This window comes from Strix uralensis, chromosome 1, assembly GCF_047716275.1.
Source record: "Strix uralensis isolate ZFMK-TIS-50842 chromosome 1, bStrUra1, whole genome shotgun sequence".
Classification (NCBI taxonomy): Eukaryota; Metazoa; Chordata; class Aves; order Strigiformes; family Strigidae; genus Strix; species Strix uralensis.
In genome coordinates this window covers 37514691-37532427 of record NC_133972.1, presented here as the reverse complement: position 1 = coordinate 37532427, position 17737 = coordinate 37514691, and the positions used below count along the sequence as shown (strand labels likewise).

General features: G+C 40.2%; 1 protein-coding gene across 1 annotated transcript; it reads right to left on the bottom strand.

The window, feature by feature from the left end:
* Positions 1–1107: 1107 nt before the first annotated feature.
* Positions 1108–4782, bottom strand: POLR1F (RNA polymerase I subunit F). Its single transcript, XM_074863144.1, has 4 exons — positions 4523–4782; positions 4268–4409; positions 2955–3163; positions 1108–1579 (listed from the first exon to the last, which is right to left on the bottom strand). The coding sequence occupies exons 1-4, from the start codon at positions 4735–4737 to the stop codon at positions 1183–1185; spliced, it is 963 nt and encodes a 320-aa protein (XP_074719245.1). The 5' UTR covers positions 4738–4782; the 3' UTR covers positions 1108–1182.
* Between the last annotated feature and the right edge of the window lie 12955 nt (positions 4783–17737).

The following is a 17737-nucleotide window of genomic DNA, read 5'->3' as shown; positions in this document are numbered from 1 at the left end:
TTGTCACCTAAGAACAGATAGATGAACAGCAAGTTTCCACATACATGCTGTTCACTTACAAGGTTTCCAAAGAGCTGGTCATCTTCTTGCAATACGTAAATCAATACCAAAGTAATCATTGCCTCCTACCTGTTAAAGACTTACCCTAGACCATGTCACACCACAGTTCTTCCCAGAACTCCTCACAACAGAAAAGAACTGCAACCACAAGTACCGATATTCAAAAACTTATCATACATGTACACCAGGAAAATTAGTTCTTAATAAAGGCACATTTGTTAATGTTTGACTGTCATTCTCCCATTTTCAAAACTTTCCACTAATTCCAAGTTTGGAAAATACTGACAGTAGGTACCTGCTATTCTAGACAGCAGTGTTTGAAAGTTACAGCTAGTACAAAAAGTTGGGAGTAGCACATTAGTGTTTTTTTTTTTTTTAAAGAAAACTGTGAAGTCAATGAGCTTGATGCATAGAAATGAACTTTATCAAAGTATGCTCCATTACCAACCGCTTTATCAGCCTGTATCTCAGTGGTATTCTAACCTGTAAGGGGTACTTCAGTACATTGATCACATTAATCTTCTCCTGTCTTCCCTGCTGGCTCTGACTCGAGTGACCACACTGTTTTCCTAGAGTACCGCCAAAGGTGTTTTGAAAGACACAAGACACTTGAGTTTGAAACTCTGCAGCTTGACTTAAATGTTAAGCCTTCACAGGCATTGATGACCCCTTACTACAATTAAAAAGAAAAAAAACTCTTCTCAGCCCCTGGAAATTCAGGTGTATTTCCCAGAACCCCAAAGATAAGCCTAATCCACTCTCACAAAATCAAGACAAAGAGCAGCATTAGAGTAGCAAAGATTGTAACTAGCTACTGGTTAATGCATGGAACTGGGAAGCAGACACAGAGGTGATGCCTGTGTTCTTGAAATTATGTTCCACTGTTCTTCTGTGCCTTTCCAGTAAATAAAATAGGCAGATATTGCTTCTATCCCATTTCTTCTATCACTTCTTTAAAAGCTCCTGCCTTTAAACCTCTTTGTGCACATATGCACACAAACATCCCACCTAGCAGAGCAGATTGTTTAGTAAAGAAATATACATATGCATTTTTAAAACAGGATTTTATTGAAAGCTTATGAAAGACATCTGAAATCTTATTCAGGAAAGGCACATCAGAATTTAGTCCCTTTTCTTTTTAGCTTTGGGTTCTTGTGACAGCTGAGATAATTCACTTTCCTCAGCTTCATCGCAATGCTTTCTTTTCTTTTTCTTTGACTTTTTATGGTCACTTTGGTAACCACTGGAGTCACTGGTAGGCAATATATGTTCCTGTTCTTCTTGCTTATGCTTTTTCTTTTTCTTCTTCTTTTTGTTTTTATCATCACATAATCCATCCACAGCATCAACACTTTGCTCTTCTGCATCTTCTGTCCCAGTGTTACCCATCTCACCTAGAGGCTCCTCTGTGACATTATCTCCCCCAGAGTCATTCAAGCCATTTTCCTGGTGGTCAAGCTTTTGAATTTCATCTCCATTTGTACTGTCAGTGACAGCCTCAGATTGTTTGGGCTGCATGCTGTAAAGAAACATACAAAATAAGGTGACAGTAGAGACATCTAAATGCACCTCACACAATGAAATGTCAAAATTTGCTAAAACATGGTATTTACACCAAGTAGATAAAAGATAAGCATTTGCTAAAAACAACAGATGGAGAACACGATACTCTAGTTACAGAAAATCATAAACCCAGTGTAATACCTTCAGGATAATACCCAACTAGCTTCCTTCTTACCACACAATCAATATTCTCTTTCAAACCTTAACCTAAATTTTTTCTCTAAAATGCTGTACAAACCACTTTGATATTCCCACTTTTCTTGTACTCCTTCTGCTAATTCATAATTACATATTGTGTAGTAAAGCTTTTTTTAAGTTATTCACAAACATGCACAGCCAACAGCCTGTTCAATTGTACAAGACACGCTGCCAGTTTTACCAAGCGATTACCTTGCTGAAGACTATACAGTTAAAACAAAGGTGATGCCAGAAAAGTCAAAAAAAGAAAAAAACCCTAAAACAAAATTAAAAAACCCAACAGGTACCTTGCAACTGAGAACACTGGAGAAAATGCCTATAAACAAAAAATATGGAAAGAATGCATTTAAAAACCATGGAGGAGGAGATGTCCCCAGAGGCTCTGAGGAAAAAACTGTGAAGTTTCATTGTAAATTCACTGAAACAATCCAGAGCATCCTTCCAGATTAAAAAAGAAAAAACAAACAGAAGATGTTATGATTTTGCCAGTAGTAGTCATACTGTACATTTAATTAAAACCATAACCACGCTGGTAGAAAAAAACTGCTCAGCAAATGACCATCTGAAAAAAAAAAAATCTGAATGAACTCTTTTAAAGATATCACTATTAAATTTTTTAGCAAGCTGCTCTAAAAATTCACAGAAGCTTAAGTGAAAGGAGAAAGGTGATGCCTTTTTTCCTATCATCTTTGATACTGTTGTTTCAGCAAGCATTTAAGTCATCCACATATATCTATGGTTATGTGTGCATGTGTGTGTAAACACACATTGTGTTCAGGAACTGGACACTTGTTCACCTGAAAAGACTATGCACATTCGTAAACACAGCTACTCTAGACATTTGGGTGTGCTATTCTGAACATGTATTATTTATGCAACCAACAGTTCACAGATCAGCTCACTCAAACTTTTAAAGCTTAAAAAAAAAATAAATCTATTTTTCCAGAGAAAACTTTCATGCGAGTCCTCAACAGTAGAAAGTTTAGTTGAAGAGAACTAACAAGGACTACATACAGACATGGGTTTGGGACAAAATAAGAAAGCTTTAAAGCGTAAGATGTTAAGTCAGATCATTTAGCTTGTAACAAACCCATTAAAATAGTTAAAAATATTCTCTAGTAGGGCACAATTACCTGCTTTTAGTGAGTCCTCCTCGAATGAAGAACACCCCAGCTGCATCAGAATCCAAGTGCAACACTTGAAATTTCAGTTCATCCCCTATTTTTAACCCCAGCTCTTGCCACTGTACAATCGACATTTGTTCAGGTTTAGGGATAGAAGCATTGAAGCATCCATGTATCAGGCAGCCAATGTGACTAGGGGCCACTTTATTAATTACACCCTAAAAAAGAAAAATCATGTCATATGAAGTTATAGTAAGATTAACCCTTTAAATGCACACAACATATATTTAGCTTCCTATATGGACACTTTTCAACTTTATGCACAAGTTATGAAGCCAGTTTATCTACCAAAGAAGCTAACTCTTCTTCACCAAAATCAAAGCTATTCCTATACACTCTTCAGAACTGAACCTGCATCTGCAAGAGAAAGAAAGTCAAAACATGGGATTTAGCCACAGTGAGTACCTGAACAGAACAGGTAATTCTTTCCTCACACTACAGCCATCAGCTTTGCTTTAAAGCTATTTCAAGTTTGATTTACTTGCCTAAAAATGGCCTTCATGCTGACACAGCACTACTTAGCAGGTAAAGACACAGAGGACACATAAAAAGCTTTCAAGTGCTCCATTCAGTGGGTTTCTGTCACATTTGCATGTCAAACATTATTCACCTTTGTTTCCCCACAATGACAGTTTTTCCATTATCTTCCTAGCAAAAGGACACATATATTTCTTATCCCATTCAGACGGACACAAAGCTATGCTGCAGAAACTGTGGCACAACAACGAATGTAAGCCAACTCTCAACTTACCTTTCCCACAAGTACTGACACAAGGGCACTAACAAGCTTAAAGCTATTCTGTGAACTATACATTTCCTTTTACTGAAAGGCAGGCTTCAACTCGATGTACTGCTCTTGTACTTTAAGGAAATAAACCCATGAGAACATCCTAAACATTCCTGCCACTATTAAATAAGAACAAACACATCTATTTGAGAAGTACCTGCTCTTCAGAAAGAAGCATCCATATAAATAATATACAAAATTATGATATAGTATTTAATAATATGTAATCTGATACAATATTTTAATTGTATATAAATTTAACAACTATAGGAACTGACAGTACAGGCAGATGAAAACAAAAACTACTACAAACTGCTAATAAACTACTGTAAACTACTCGTACACGAATAAGCTACTAATATAAACTAAAATATAAGCCCACCTAAGTCCCAGACCTCTGTTGATGATGGGGATAAGCCAAGCTTCGATTACTTAATAAAAAAATGCCCCGTTGGACGTCAACGCATTTACCTACCACCAGTTTTTTCCCTTTCTTGGGGCTGAAGATGATGAAGTCCGCCTCGATATTCAGGTGGATGAAACCTTGGTCGTCGTAAATGTCACCGAGCTCCCCCACCACTCTGATGTTGTCGTAAGCCACCGGCACGCCCTGAAGGCTGGAAGGAGAAAGGGGGGGGGGGGGGGAGGGGGGGGGCACCGTTAGCTGTTAGGCCGCAGCCAGCCACCACAGGGGCGCGGGGCCCGAGCCGAGCCCCTTCCCCGGCCGCACCTCTCCGAGTAGCGCAGGAGCTCGGCATCGAGCTGGGCGCGGATGCCGGTGCGCTTGCGGCCCAGGTAGCGCGGCGCCAGCGCGATGTGCCTGCGGCGCGGCGCCACCACCAGGCACGAGTAGCGCCGCCCCACCAGGCCGCGGGCCGCGGCGAAGGAGGGGATGGACGGGATGGCGGCGGCGGCGGCGGGCAGCGGCCTCCCCGCCACGGCCATGCTGCGGGCCAGCGCCAGCGGGGCTGCGTGGGCGGCGGGACACTCGACGGCGCGCCGCGATGGCGTCACGGCACCATCCGGTGCGGCGGGGGCGCGGCACGGCGGGGGCCCGGCCGCGGGGAGTGACGCGCTTCCGAGCGCGGTCGGTGGGGAGCGGCGCGGTCGGTGGGGAGCGGCGCGGTCCCTGCGCGGTCCCTGCGCCGCCGGTTGGGGCGTGCGGGCCCCGCAGGGCGGCCCGGCCGCGGCGGGTGCGGCAGGCGGGGTGGGAGGTCGCCCCGAGCAGCCGCGGTGGTTGTTTCGGTATCGGGGTGCCCGGGGGCGTGTGGCCGTGCCGGGTTGCGGCCCCCCGGTCCCGGGCGAGCAGCCGTGCCCGGCTCCCCTCGCTGTGCCGCCGTCCCGAGCAGGTGGGGTGGGCGGTGGTGGCGCCTCGAAACAGGCGTGTATCTCCGTTACCGCCCTGATCTCCGCCTGGGCGCTCTGGGACACACCGCTTAGTGCCTCTTGAGATTGTGCCTCCGGGATCAGCAGCATTTTATTCTCTCTTTTCAACTGACTTTGCATCTCCTGACCCCCCTCACGCATCCAATTGCCCCATGAACCTAAATCAAATATTTGGTAGTTTAGACAGAAGATTGTTAAATTTAAATCGGACGTTTGGTAGTTTAGACAGAAGATTGTTAAATTTAAATCGGACGTTTGGTAATTTAGACAAAAGGTCAAATTACCTTAAATGGTGTTCTTCGTATATGGCAATTTTAAGAATACAGAGTTTGTTTTCTGTTGCTGGGACCTAGATCTAATTTGTGCATATATTGAGAAATTTTGTAACACTTTTATTAACCACATACTAGAAGATAGGAAAAAGCTTACAAAAGTCACAAAAAGGGGTGCTGGTGTACTGTATGCTGAAATGACAGGCAAAGTGAGCCACAGTAATAGCAAAAAAAAAGCTTGTTGTACCGTTGTAACTGATGGAACTTGTGGCTGGTTAGTCAAGACTTTGTCCAGAGAAGTCAATCATTGTATGAGTGCAAAGTTAAACAACATTGCCTTGAGGTTTTATTTTAAATTAACTGAACTGGTGCAAAACCTTGAAAAGGTATTCTTTCTTTGACTTAAATCTAATTTACATCAGCTTAACTTGTTTTAATGTACACTTTCACACTGATTGAATCTGCATGGGGAGTTAGAAATTTTTGATGTATCAATTTTATTAAAGGTGTTAAAATTCCTTTTACACTGTGGAGGCCTCAGAAACACTGTTGTTCTGTAAAAACAGCCTTACGTCAGATATCAGAAATCCTTGAACTCCCTGTAAAATGTTGTGTTGCAGAAGCCTTTGAAAGTACTCAAATACTACATCACCAGAAGGTTTGCTTTGACTGAATATACTGTGAAGACAGGACATTGTTGGTTTCACAGGTAAAACAAATGGTATAATTTGCAGTACTTTACTGCAAGTAAAGTTGTATTACTGTGAAAGAACTGACATAAAAATGGCTTTCAGATGTTGTACTGAACTTGCAGAATTGAAAAAGTCTTGAACTACTGTAATCTGTATTCTCTTGTGGCTTTAATCCTCCAAGGTATTTAATGTCTGTTGAAATTAATTGTATGTTATATGCTCTCAGCTTTCTGGAAGAAATGTCTGTATTTTTTTATTTCATCTATTCAGATCATATTTAAACCTTGCAATGTGCTTTCAATCTTGGTTAAAGACTTTATACAATAACTGTGTGCACTTCTATTCCTAAATGAAATATACGTTTTATAACTCTTATTTACGAGTGGATTTAGTTTGCAGTGAGAACATGTAATACACTAAGGGCTACACTCAACTTTATCCGGGATAATAAAAAACCTAACTCTGCTCCTTAAATAGAAATTCAGAATAAGATGGAAAGGCAACATGAACAAACATGTGGACTTTTGTCCTTCTCCCTGTAGTCAGGTTGGACAAGATGGTGCCAGAAGGGCTCCCTCTCTCTGCTCCTGCAGCAATCCAGGGTTATTCCCGTGGACTTCTGTCCCCAGAAAATCCCTACAGAGATCAGGTCTGCACCTTCTAATTGAATCTTCATTTACGCCTGCTACTGTGCTTTGGTTTTCATTGCAAAGTGCTCTTGGGACCTCCAGATTTCCTTTCAGGCTAAAGTAATCTGGACGGTGAACTCTAAATCCTAATGGTCATTAAGTCTATGGGGTCAGGCCGGAGCTAATTCAAAATAACTCCCTTGAAACTTTTAGTACAGGTACCTGGTCCCGGCACCAGCTGTTTTTCTCTGCGAACCCACACATGTCAGGTCATGTTGCTTGCTGATGCAACATAGCATACCTGGACCAAAAGCAGTGTTGTCTTGCAGTCTTCTAGAGACTTCAGACCCATCATATGACTTCAGCTTTCATTACCTGATTGTAAAGGATGTCCCAACCAAAGAGAGGAATCTCAATGCTACTGCCACCTCTCCCAGTCACAGTTCAGTTCTGAAAACCACCTGGGCCACTTAAATCCCGATGTCCCCATGTTTATTTCTTGTCTTCTTTTTCTTCCTTAGTTATATATCTTCTTTTCACTTCATGACATTAACCACTTAAATCCTGATATCCGCCACATTTGTTTCTCATCTTCTTTTTCTTCCCTAGTTATATATCTTCACTTCATGACATTAGCTTTCAGTTTAAAACCAGTCTGTCTCAGCTGACCTTTTAACAGCACTGCAGTGAGCCTGTGTGTCCAAAAAGGCAGCTAAAATCAATGTTTAAAACAGCACAGTGTTGGTACGTTTGCCAAGTCTTGCAGTGGCTGATAAAACTGTGCCGAGCCTGTTTTTCTCTAGTGTTCAGGTTGCCAGTAACAATCAGGACCAAAAACAAAAGCTGCATTTTCAATCACTGCTGTTCTTTTCCTTTCTGTTTTATCTGTGTTTGTCTTGTTTTCTCTTTATGGAAAGAAGGCCAGACTCCAGTAAGGATATTCATTAACAGCCACATATCCAGCACCTCTCAGCTGTCTTGTCTTTTTTTCACATACAGTCATTGCCATCTTCAATCCAGGTTTCTGAATTGACATCATATGTTGGGTAGAAGCTTCCTCCAACTGCCCATTCATGCTCTTTTGTGGCAGCTGCAGCTCATTCATTCAGAGGGCAGCCTCCATCTAGCATTAAAATCCTGCCAACCTTAGCTGCGATGGAATATACTGCATCTCATGCAGAGTGGAAGTGTCTGTGGCACTGTGCTAGAGTAGAAGATACACTCCCTCTTAGGGCTGTGTGCTCAAAGGACTCGGTGTGTTTTGAAAGTGAATCCATCCCAGGTTCCTCATCACACAACTCGTGCTTTATAAAAAAGAGAAATGAAGAAATGCCTTAGAGTTACAAAGAAAGGGTGGATACAGTAGAAAACTCATGCTCAGAATTTTTTTGTCAAGTATTTTAGCTGGCTTCACATTTTTAATGTGGTATCATAAAAACCTACAGTATTTTTAATGTCAGTTGTTGCTGTGGTACTTGGAACGAAGAATCAGTACTCAAACTCTCAGTTTGGTTTGAAGTTGTATGGTAATAGGTTTGCTTCAATATCTCTGACCCTCATCCCAAATAGAGATTATCCTAGAATGTTTGGTCAGAGAGAATTAAACATCTAAATGTCATTGAGGGTCTCAACTTGTGGCCCTAAATATGGAATTGTGTTAGGCTAGCTTTGTGGAAGTTTCTTTGAGAGGACCACGATCAGTGTAAGGGATTAGCTACAGTTACAATACTTACAGTAGTAAAAATTCATTTGATGGGAAATGTGAGAGAAATTATTACTCCCGGCAAAAATCTCATTTGAGCAAATACAGGATGGTAAGATGAATACTGTCATTGGCCAAAGAAGGTAGATATTCCTGTCAGTATATCAGGCATCTCTGTATCACTGGGTTTGTACTTAAACAAAATGTATGAAATGCTGAAAATCCACCAGATGGCGCACTAAAGCCTTGATACTGATTAGTGCTGTCATCCAAGAGAACGATAGTAACTGCATGGCAGGCTGAAAATTTAATCCGTGTTACAACATGCAGACTGTGCTTTGTTTTGTGAGCAATTACTAGGGCAATCTTTAATAGCTAGGAAATTACTTAGAGAAACATTAAGGGAAAGAAATGGGATAAGACAGCAATTATTTTTTTTTTTCAGCTGATAATTTGTCTCAATTTGTAGTGACATTTATGATGTCTGGGATGGACATCTCCTAACAGCTGGGGACTGGCTATATTTGCCTTTGGCCCTTGATTCTCCAAGTAGGTTGTTGCCTGCCAGGAAATGGCTGATATGGCTGGCGATTGGTATTGCCTACACTGTGAATCACTCTTCTGGAGTTAAAACATCTCGTCTATAAATATATTACTGAAAGAACTGTATCCAAGTAGCTCCCTGGCCTTACATCTGTGGAAATAAGAGAACCTGCCGTAGGATGGCTGGTGCTGGCTGTGGTGCCCCTCTCCAGCTTTGCTGGTGTTTGAAGGTGTGGTTTCAATGGTAGAGCCATCATGACCTGTGGAGATCTGACTGCTGATCTGATGCCAAGTCTCCTCCACGTTTCCATCCAGTAAGTGAAGTGTGTTCAGATACTGGCTGAAAGTACAGCAAATATGTGAGAACGTGACTTTTCCCATGTATACAAGAGGTGATGTTGCCACAGAAACAAGGAAGGGAAGCAGCCTATGCCAACGTAAAAAACAGTAAGGCTTTTCTACAGCATTGTAAATGCTTCTGATGAATTGTGCTAACAAATGAGATGGATGCACAGGTTGGAAATGGGGTAAAAGAGGTGTCTCTTAACAATCTGATTGTGTTATTTTGCAGTTCATACTATGAGAAACTTCAATCAACCCTTTACTCCAGCTTTTTAAAAATTGTCAGGAAAGATAGGAATTAAGGATCCACAGGGGACTGCCTCCAGAAAAGCCTGCTGCTATTAAGAGTAGAAAATGTCTTTTTGCCATGCTGCTTTTTGACTCCTGTACTTCTTCAAAATACTACAGAAGACAAAATAATCTTCTGGTTCTACTAGTTCTCTGTCTTTTTAGTGTTCATATCCTGTTAAATCATTCTTTAGAATTGTGAAGACATAATGAAATGGAGAACATTCAGACATTTAGACCTAAATCCTTGCTCAGACAAAACTCTAGAAATTATATAGTCTTTGCTGAGGCTGGGAAACTGTTAATCCTTCTGGCCTGGAGACCAGGTCCCTAATCTGAAGAGTTTGCCATTTAAGAGAGATCCAAAGTTACTACACATTTGAATGAAAGATACTTGACTATATCTGCTAGGCTGCTTTCAAACTAAAGCCCCAGTCCTGCAATCTGATTTTTGCAAGTGAGTTTCAGAAGGGTTGACACTCAAGAAGTATTAAAAACAAGGATGAGGTATTCAGTTATGTGGATTTTTTTTTCTTTTCATCTACAGACTTTAACAGGTAGATTATCACCTGTATTTATGGTAACAAATTATTCTATTTTCTTTTATCTGTATTTTCTTCTGCAGTTAAAGGTATATGTTTTTCTATTGGAAGACCAGAAAACCGAAGCCTTTACCCAAAATGTAATGGAAATGAGAGACAATTCTTTTCTGAAGTTCAAAAATGTGATTAGTTTTTGTGTTGTGACTATATGGTTTTGGTTTAGATCAAATATGGACTTGTTTGGATATCATCAAAAAGTTGTTCTTGTTATATTTCCAGCCTACAAGAATGAAAAAAAAAACCCAAACCCTCAAATCTGATGGGAATTCTGTTCTCATATTGTAGACCAAAGAGGCTGAGTAAGCATCATAACATTTGGTTGTTTGTTCTGTTTATTCTCAGGAAATGCTGGGATACCTTTTCCAGGAATATCCTTTGTTAACTCAAAGATAAGCTTTTAATTATTTTTAATCAGTGTATGGTATGTAAAAATCTGCCTAAATGATCAAGAAATTCTTCCTCAATCCCTGCTTGAAGATGAACATAAAAATAATGACATCAGTGTAAAACAATTCCAGATTTATTATTTTTCTGCTGCCCTTCTCAGGCAGTGTATACTACTTCAGAAAATCTTTAATGTCATTGATTTTCTTAGAAGAGCTGAGCCTTTGACTATCAATAGCAGCATTATCTACCTTCAGGTAAATAATAGTAGTAATTATTCTGAGTGGATACTGAAGAGCTCGAGGTCACCATTTGTGTTTGAATACTGCAGCTCCAGGTGCTGAAGCAAATGCACCTGCAGTAGTTTAGATAATGTCCAATGTACTGGGCCTATAGTAGCTCATCTTGAAAACTACTTGAGTGTCACCTCTGAGTGATTCAATGCTAGGTATCGCTTGATGTGTGCATGATATCTCTGAATGGTAGGGTTTAAGAACAGACCTAGCATAATTTTTAGGCAATTGCCAGATTGTCCTAGTTCAAAGAGGAAATTTTCTGTTCTCGCTTAACTTCCTGCTGAGTTCATGGTTTAGTTTGGCAGCTCACAGAGTTCTCATTGAACTGATTCAACTGCTTACCATCACATCCATCCACCCACATGCAAAAATCCCAAGATAACGGAAGTCATGGTTATAGTAAAAAAAACAAAACAAAAAAAAATCACACATCAACCAAAACAAAACATGAGAATCAGGGTCTCTTCTGTGAGAGTCATGACAAAAGTACAATTTTAATGTTCCCTAGACTGGTGAAAGTAGTAAAAAAAAATGCAGTGTAGGCAAAATCTTGCTCTTGTTTCAGATTCTCTTTTCACTTACTCAAATCCCTTAAGAGCATGAGAAATTTATGAAGTGCAGCATTGTCCTTTATGTAAATTTAAATGTGACATTAATCACAAGGTTCTCATCATTACTTTTACCATCACCATCTTCCTGGAAGCAAATGAAATGCAATAGTCAGATCCCAAGATATTTGTTAGTCTTCACTCAAGCAAATTTCAACTGAAGCTGAAGGAATTTGTCTGAGTAAAGACCAACATGGCATGCTTGCTCCATTGGAGAGGTACCCCAGTATGGCCTTCAACATGACACCCATTCTCCAAGGTCTGTTTGACAGAAGTGTAGCCCTTGGTTGCCATCTGGACAATGCAGTGCTCTGCGTTTCTGCTCTGGTCCAACAGGTAGTACTGGGCCAGCTCTGCCAGCACTGCCTTGCACACAGGGTAGGCAGTTACTTATGCACCAAGTAGCTGGGGATGAAGTCCCTTTTGTGTGATGGAGGAATGGTGTAATGCCTGCTGTGCTTCCGTTTTCTCTAGAGGTGGACCCAATGAGTTGACCTATATTAATACGTATAGTCAGCAATTATTGCTGTCATTTTAAAATGCACAAAAGGCAGGAAATATGAGTGGCATTTTCATGAAACAATGGCAACTGGGAAAATGGGTGTAGTTATTAGCATCATGTAGGGTAATAAAATATGACGATGCAGTGGATTGTCTTCTGTGTGGGCCTTAGAAATCTACAGAGGGGTCTGAAGACTTAAGAATACATTGTAAAAGTACATCTGTTATGTATACGAGGAATAACCTACTTTGTCTCTAATTCTTGTTTGTGCATAATGAAGTGGGACTCTTCAAGTGTTTGCTGGACCTATTCAAAAATACCAAGCTGACTCTGAGTGGAGAGAACTCTTCTTTTTCTGTTTCATTGTGAAAAGAGATGTAAAGGGTCTGAAAACTGAAGTGTCTTGACTGGGTTTTTACTTTGATTTCAGTACATTCTGGATTGGGCATTTAGAAATTATTTCTGCCTCTACTACACAGAATTAACATGGTAGCCATCCTTGAGCACTCTGGCTAGTGAAGACACAGACAGTTCAGTCCCACTTAGCCAGGTTTACATCATCAGTAAATATGGTTAATGAAATATCTTCAGTGAGTAAAGGACATACATTGCTGTGCCATATTTGACGCAGGGAAACAATAGCACAATGACTATATAATGGAGAGGCTGAGAGAGTTGGGCTTGTTTGGTCTGGAGAAGAGAAGGCCAGCAGGGGAATTAATTTGCTGTCTTCAATAACCTAATGATTAGCTATGGACAAGATGGCCCCATAGTCTTCCTGACGTGCAGTGAAAGAATGAGAAGCAACGGGTGCAAGTTGTAGCGGGGGAAGTTCTTACTAGGTACAAGGAAAGGATTCTTTACAGTTAGGGTGATCAAACACTAGAACAGGTTGCCTGGAGAAGCTGTGGGATCCCTGTTCTCTGAAATACTAAAAGAATCCTTTGGACCAGATGGCGTCCAAAGTCCATCTGACTTAAATTATCCTACGATCTAGATTAAATGACGTCTTCATTATAGAAAAATAAATATTTGGCAGTGACACAAACAGGGCCATGCCAGTCTTTTAAATCAGAGTTCATACTAGTAAAAGCTGAGGACAGCAGAACAGATATGACTGTGCCCTGCAGCAGCCCTCAATCTGTCCTGTGGTCTGTGAAACTCTTTATTTAGATATCTACAAGGCAGACATCAGCAAAAGCATTCTAGATGTCTCAGAAAGTGCTTAGAAAGTACTCTAGTTGCAAGATGAGATAGTATATGATATACATCACTATACTCCTCCTGCTCCAGGGACAAATAGAGGCCGTAGCTCCATTGTGTCAATTTGTCATGGACAGAGACTTCTCCAGAGACCCTGGTGGTTGTTAGCTGTACTCCAGCTGTGGCCTCACCAGGGGTGAGTAGAAGGGAAGGATCACCTCCCTCAACCTGCTAACAGTATGTTGTCTAATATAGCCAAGGATACTATTTGCCTTCTTTGTGCATGGGAACATTGCTAGCTCATGTTCAACTTGGTGTCCACCAGGACCACCAGGTCATTTTCTGCCAAGCCGCTTTCCAACTGGGTTGCCCCCAGCACATACTGGTACATGGGATTGTTTCTTCACAGATGCAGGACTTTGCACTTCTCTATGCTAAACTTCATGAGATTCCTGTCAGCCCATTTCTCCAGACTGTCAAGATCCCTCTGGATGGCAGCACAACCCTCTGGCATACCAGCCACTGTTCCATTAAACAGATGTTAAACAGTAATGCCATTGTCGTTGTTATCCATAAAATAACAATCACCTTTCAGAAAAATTACGACATTGCAGTTTCTGAGTTCTGCAGTATTCATCTCAACAGAAATCAGGAAATAAGTGTCCTAGATGCCACTATGTGGTTACTGTTGGTTCACTGACATTTAATTAATGACGTTTGTTGTACTGCTGCTCAGCAGATATTTCAGGTTGCGTAGTATATGGTGGACGAGGCAAAGCATAACTAACATGCTTACTCAGCACAACAGCAGTGTATTGCATCAGCGTACTTTGCAAATCGAAATAGGCTTTTTCAAAGCACTGTGTGCTCCAAAAATAATGTGAACCTCCAACTGCAACTCTCAGCGCTGTTTAGTATTGTGACATTGCTGATATTTGCTAATGATCATGTGCTGAAGGAAATTCGGAAATGTCACATTGCCAGCCTCCAGTTGCACAGCATTTTAAATCTCAGCTGTTCAACAGATCACTTTGCTCTGGAAATGGGCTTCAGTGAAACTGCCTATGCTAACACATAAACATATATCAAAGGGTTGGCAAGGGCTGGAGTCTTAGGTATTTCCACAGGCAATGTAACTGCCTGGGCTAGGCTGGCCTTTGACAAAGAGGGCAATCCAGCAAGATTTTGAATTAAGAGGTTAAATTGTTCTCACACTTGTGAACCAGTCTCCTTGGATCATCCAACATTCTGCAGTCTCCCTACAGCAGTTGCTGTGGAGCGTGTGGGGAGGAGAGAAGTCTAGACCAGGCCAGCAGGGCACAGAGCAGTCATTTTAACTACTTAATGCTGATCTTGCATATAGTCTATATACAGACCCTATATTCCCCTTATATATTCTTATAAGTCTTTGAAGACATATGAATTGGAACTTTTATTGAAATCAGTGTAACTTCCCACAGGGTATTTCTTCATTGCTTGCGTTTTTGCAAGGATAAGGACTGTGCATATTAGATAGACGTGAAAGATGAGAGACGTGAGTGGGAAGCTGAAATGCTGAGTGTGTTTATTTATAGAAGTTTATATTTGGAGCTTAATGAGCTAATAGTGAAAGAATTTAAAGAATACATATATGTTTTAAGGAGGAATTTGAATCTACGGACAGCTTGATTGAATCGTGCAATTAGAATAATTTGCACTTACCATGCAGACATTATTCATGATTTATACTCTGTAAACATTTATATTAGAGTGTTTTGCATGGCTTTAAAAATATTTGCTTTTGTTTTCTTTAATTAAATTAATTTATTATAAATATCTCCAGCTATTTGTGGTGCTTGCGAGTGTTCCCATCAATAAAGGAACTCAAATATGCTGAAAGAAAATGATCCGATTTCCTGAAATGCATCAGTTAAACATGCAGCTTAGCTGTTTGAGTATTCTATCTGCAAAATCATCTAAAAAGCATTCCTCCTGGAGCTGGCTACTATTATTATGGCATTATTTGAAATTAATAAGAGGCTCATGGTGTGCAATTTCCTTTTTTTTTTTTTTTTTTTGTCGCTACTGTTTAGGTTAATAAGTAGCTAAAGGGTATAATAACCCTGTTGAACTGGTGAGGCAAAGCACGCTGGAAGTTCTTACTGGTAGTGATAAGAAGCCATATATTGCTGCTGTTAAAACAGTTCTTTCTGCTATTGACATAAAAGAGTTTCTCAGAGACCTAACACTGGAAATAGAACACATTTTTCTTTTAAAATTATGATCATGTGATTGGTGGTTTCCTATACCATTTTTGTAAGCCTAACTTTGTGTTTATGTTGAAATGTCTGTACATGTGTCTGTAAGACATGTTGCGTAACAGTTAAAGTTAAAATTAGATTTTTGGTTCATTCAGTTGGCCCTGCTAACGACTGCCAGAGTGCAGCAAGGACACTGTCCCACAGGACCTGAGCTAGAAGAGCAGAGCATGTCCTTGATGGTAACTGGGGTCAGCTGGGGCCAACCACGAGCTCAATGGGTCTGTAGAGAGAAGGCAAGTCTGAGGTCAAGTCTAGAAGTCAGGTTGCTGGGTCAGAGTCAGGTTCAGAATCAGAGAGATTTGAGACCAAGCACGTGTGGACCCGCAACAGGGACCGAGATTGATCCTCCACTTAAAGGCATTTCTGAAGAAAAGGGGAGAGCTGCTGCTGAGGCCTCTTCCAGCTTTTTTTTCAGAGAGCTCTTTCTTCATAACTGTTTCAAGGCTTGACAGCTGCTTGTCAAGCTTGGGTCTTAGCCCAAGCAGCCAAATCCCCAGGAGGGAGGGAATGTGCTCAGGGCCCTGACAGTGATTAAGTTTGAGACTTTGGGCCTATCAGCTTGACTGTATTTATCTTGACTTCAGACTACTTATCCGTTTGGTACAATAATATCAACCTCACAAAGATGATGTAAGTCTTAATTCATGCTCATTAAGTACTTTGACTTTATTAGATGAAATATGGTTTTTTACTTATTTGGACGTATTATTATTTTTACATGGTGTTATTTCAGCCAGTAATAGGGCAGGTATATTTAATTCTTTAAATAGAATTTAAACACCATCTTTCAGTGTTCTTCACAGAGAAGCAATGATTTTGTGCAGTCATGGCTCCCTTTGCATCATTTGCAGGTGATTACATATGTACTCATCAGACTGAACTACAGCTGCATTATTATTATTAAAGGAAGGTAGTTTATCTCACTATGAAAAGATCATATGAGTAACCAAAATAGTCATACTTTGCCATGTCACAGTATCTGTACTGCTTTTAAGTCTATACAATGAGGTCTTTTCTTTCCAGTAGTTCAAACCATGGGACACAATTACATATAGCTAAGGAGAACCTCAGACTTAAAACTGCCTACTATAGCCAGTGTAAGGATTCATACTGTTGTCAGCATACAAAGAATCAGATAGTTCCACAGCAATAATAGGACACAAAATCTTGGGGAAAACTAGCTTATCACTACAACAATGGGGTAAAAAAGTCTATCTGGTCCCTTTTCAGCAAGGAAGGATAAAAATAAATAAATAAATAAAACCTTTGAACCTTGAGTTGCTTTCCATGAAGAACAGCTTTGTACAAAAGCTTTAGGTTGGTAAAGTACCTCAGGTTTATTGCAATAAATTATCAAAAATCAAAGTATTTTCTTTTATGTAAAGTATTTTTTAATTATTTTCTTTTTTTATCACAGGTAGAAGAAGCAGCTATTTGTCATCTTTAAAATAATTCCAATGAAAAATTGTTTGTAGAGAAAGAGTCTCTCAGGTGATCTGATCATGGTAGTGGGTTATCATCATTCCTTTGGGCAATGCTATAAGGAAGAAAGGAATACAGAAGTATTGGACACAGTTGTTTTAGGAAATAGTAGGAAGGAACAACCTCAAAACCACTGACTTGCACAAGTTATTTATGCCTTCAGTTGCAGCTTGTACACCTCACTAGTTAATTTTATGCATGTACTATAGGTTTGGATGGTTTTGAAAAGGTTTCAGTGTTAGCCAGTCAGAACTGATTCTTCTCCCAAATCTGCTTTTAACCTTGCTGACTTAAATGGAGATAATGATGTTTTTCAGCCAGGGTAAGGAAGAGGAGATAAAAAAATCTGAGTGTTTTGGTTTAAATCTTTACTTCTCAGAGTGAAAAAAAGTGTGCTAACTAAGTCTCAAATGGGAGTTTCAACTAATGTGCGTTTTTGTTCCCTTTTTTTTACTGCATTGCTTATAGCAAGGACAAAGGATCAGTGATGTTCTACAGGTTCATGCCTGGATATACCAGTGTGGGAACTGTTGTTAGGCTGCATTGTGTTGATGGAATAAAGATCTGAACTGTTGTACAAAAAGAATCAGATCCTATTAAATACTTCAGCAGCTAAAGCGGGGCTGAGATGGATTTCAGGTGCCAATTCAGAAATTACATTTTTATCCTGGGACAAAACTCAGTATGAGTTGTTCTGTGTTGCCTGAAGCTCAG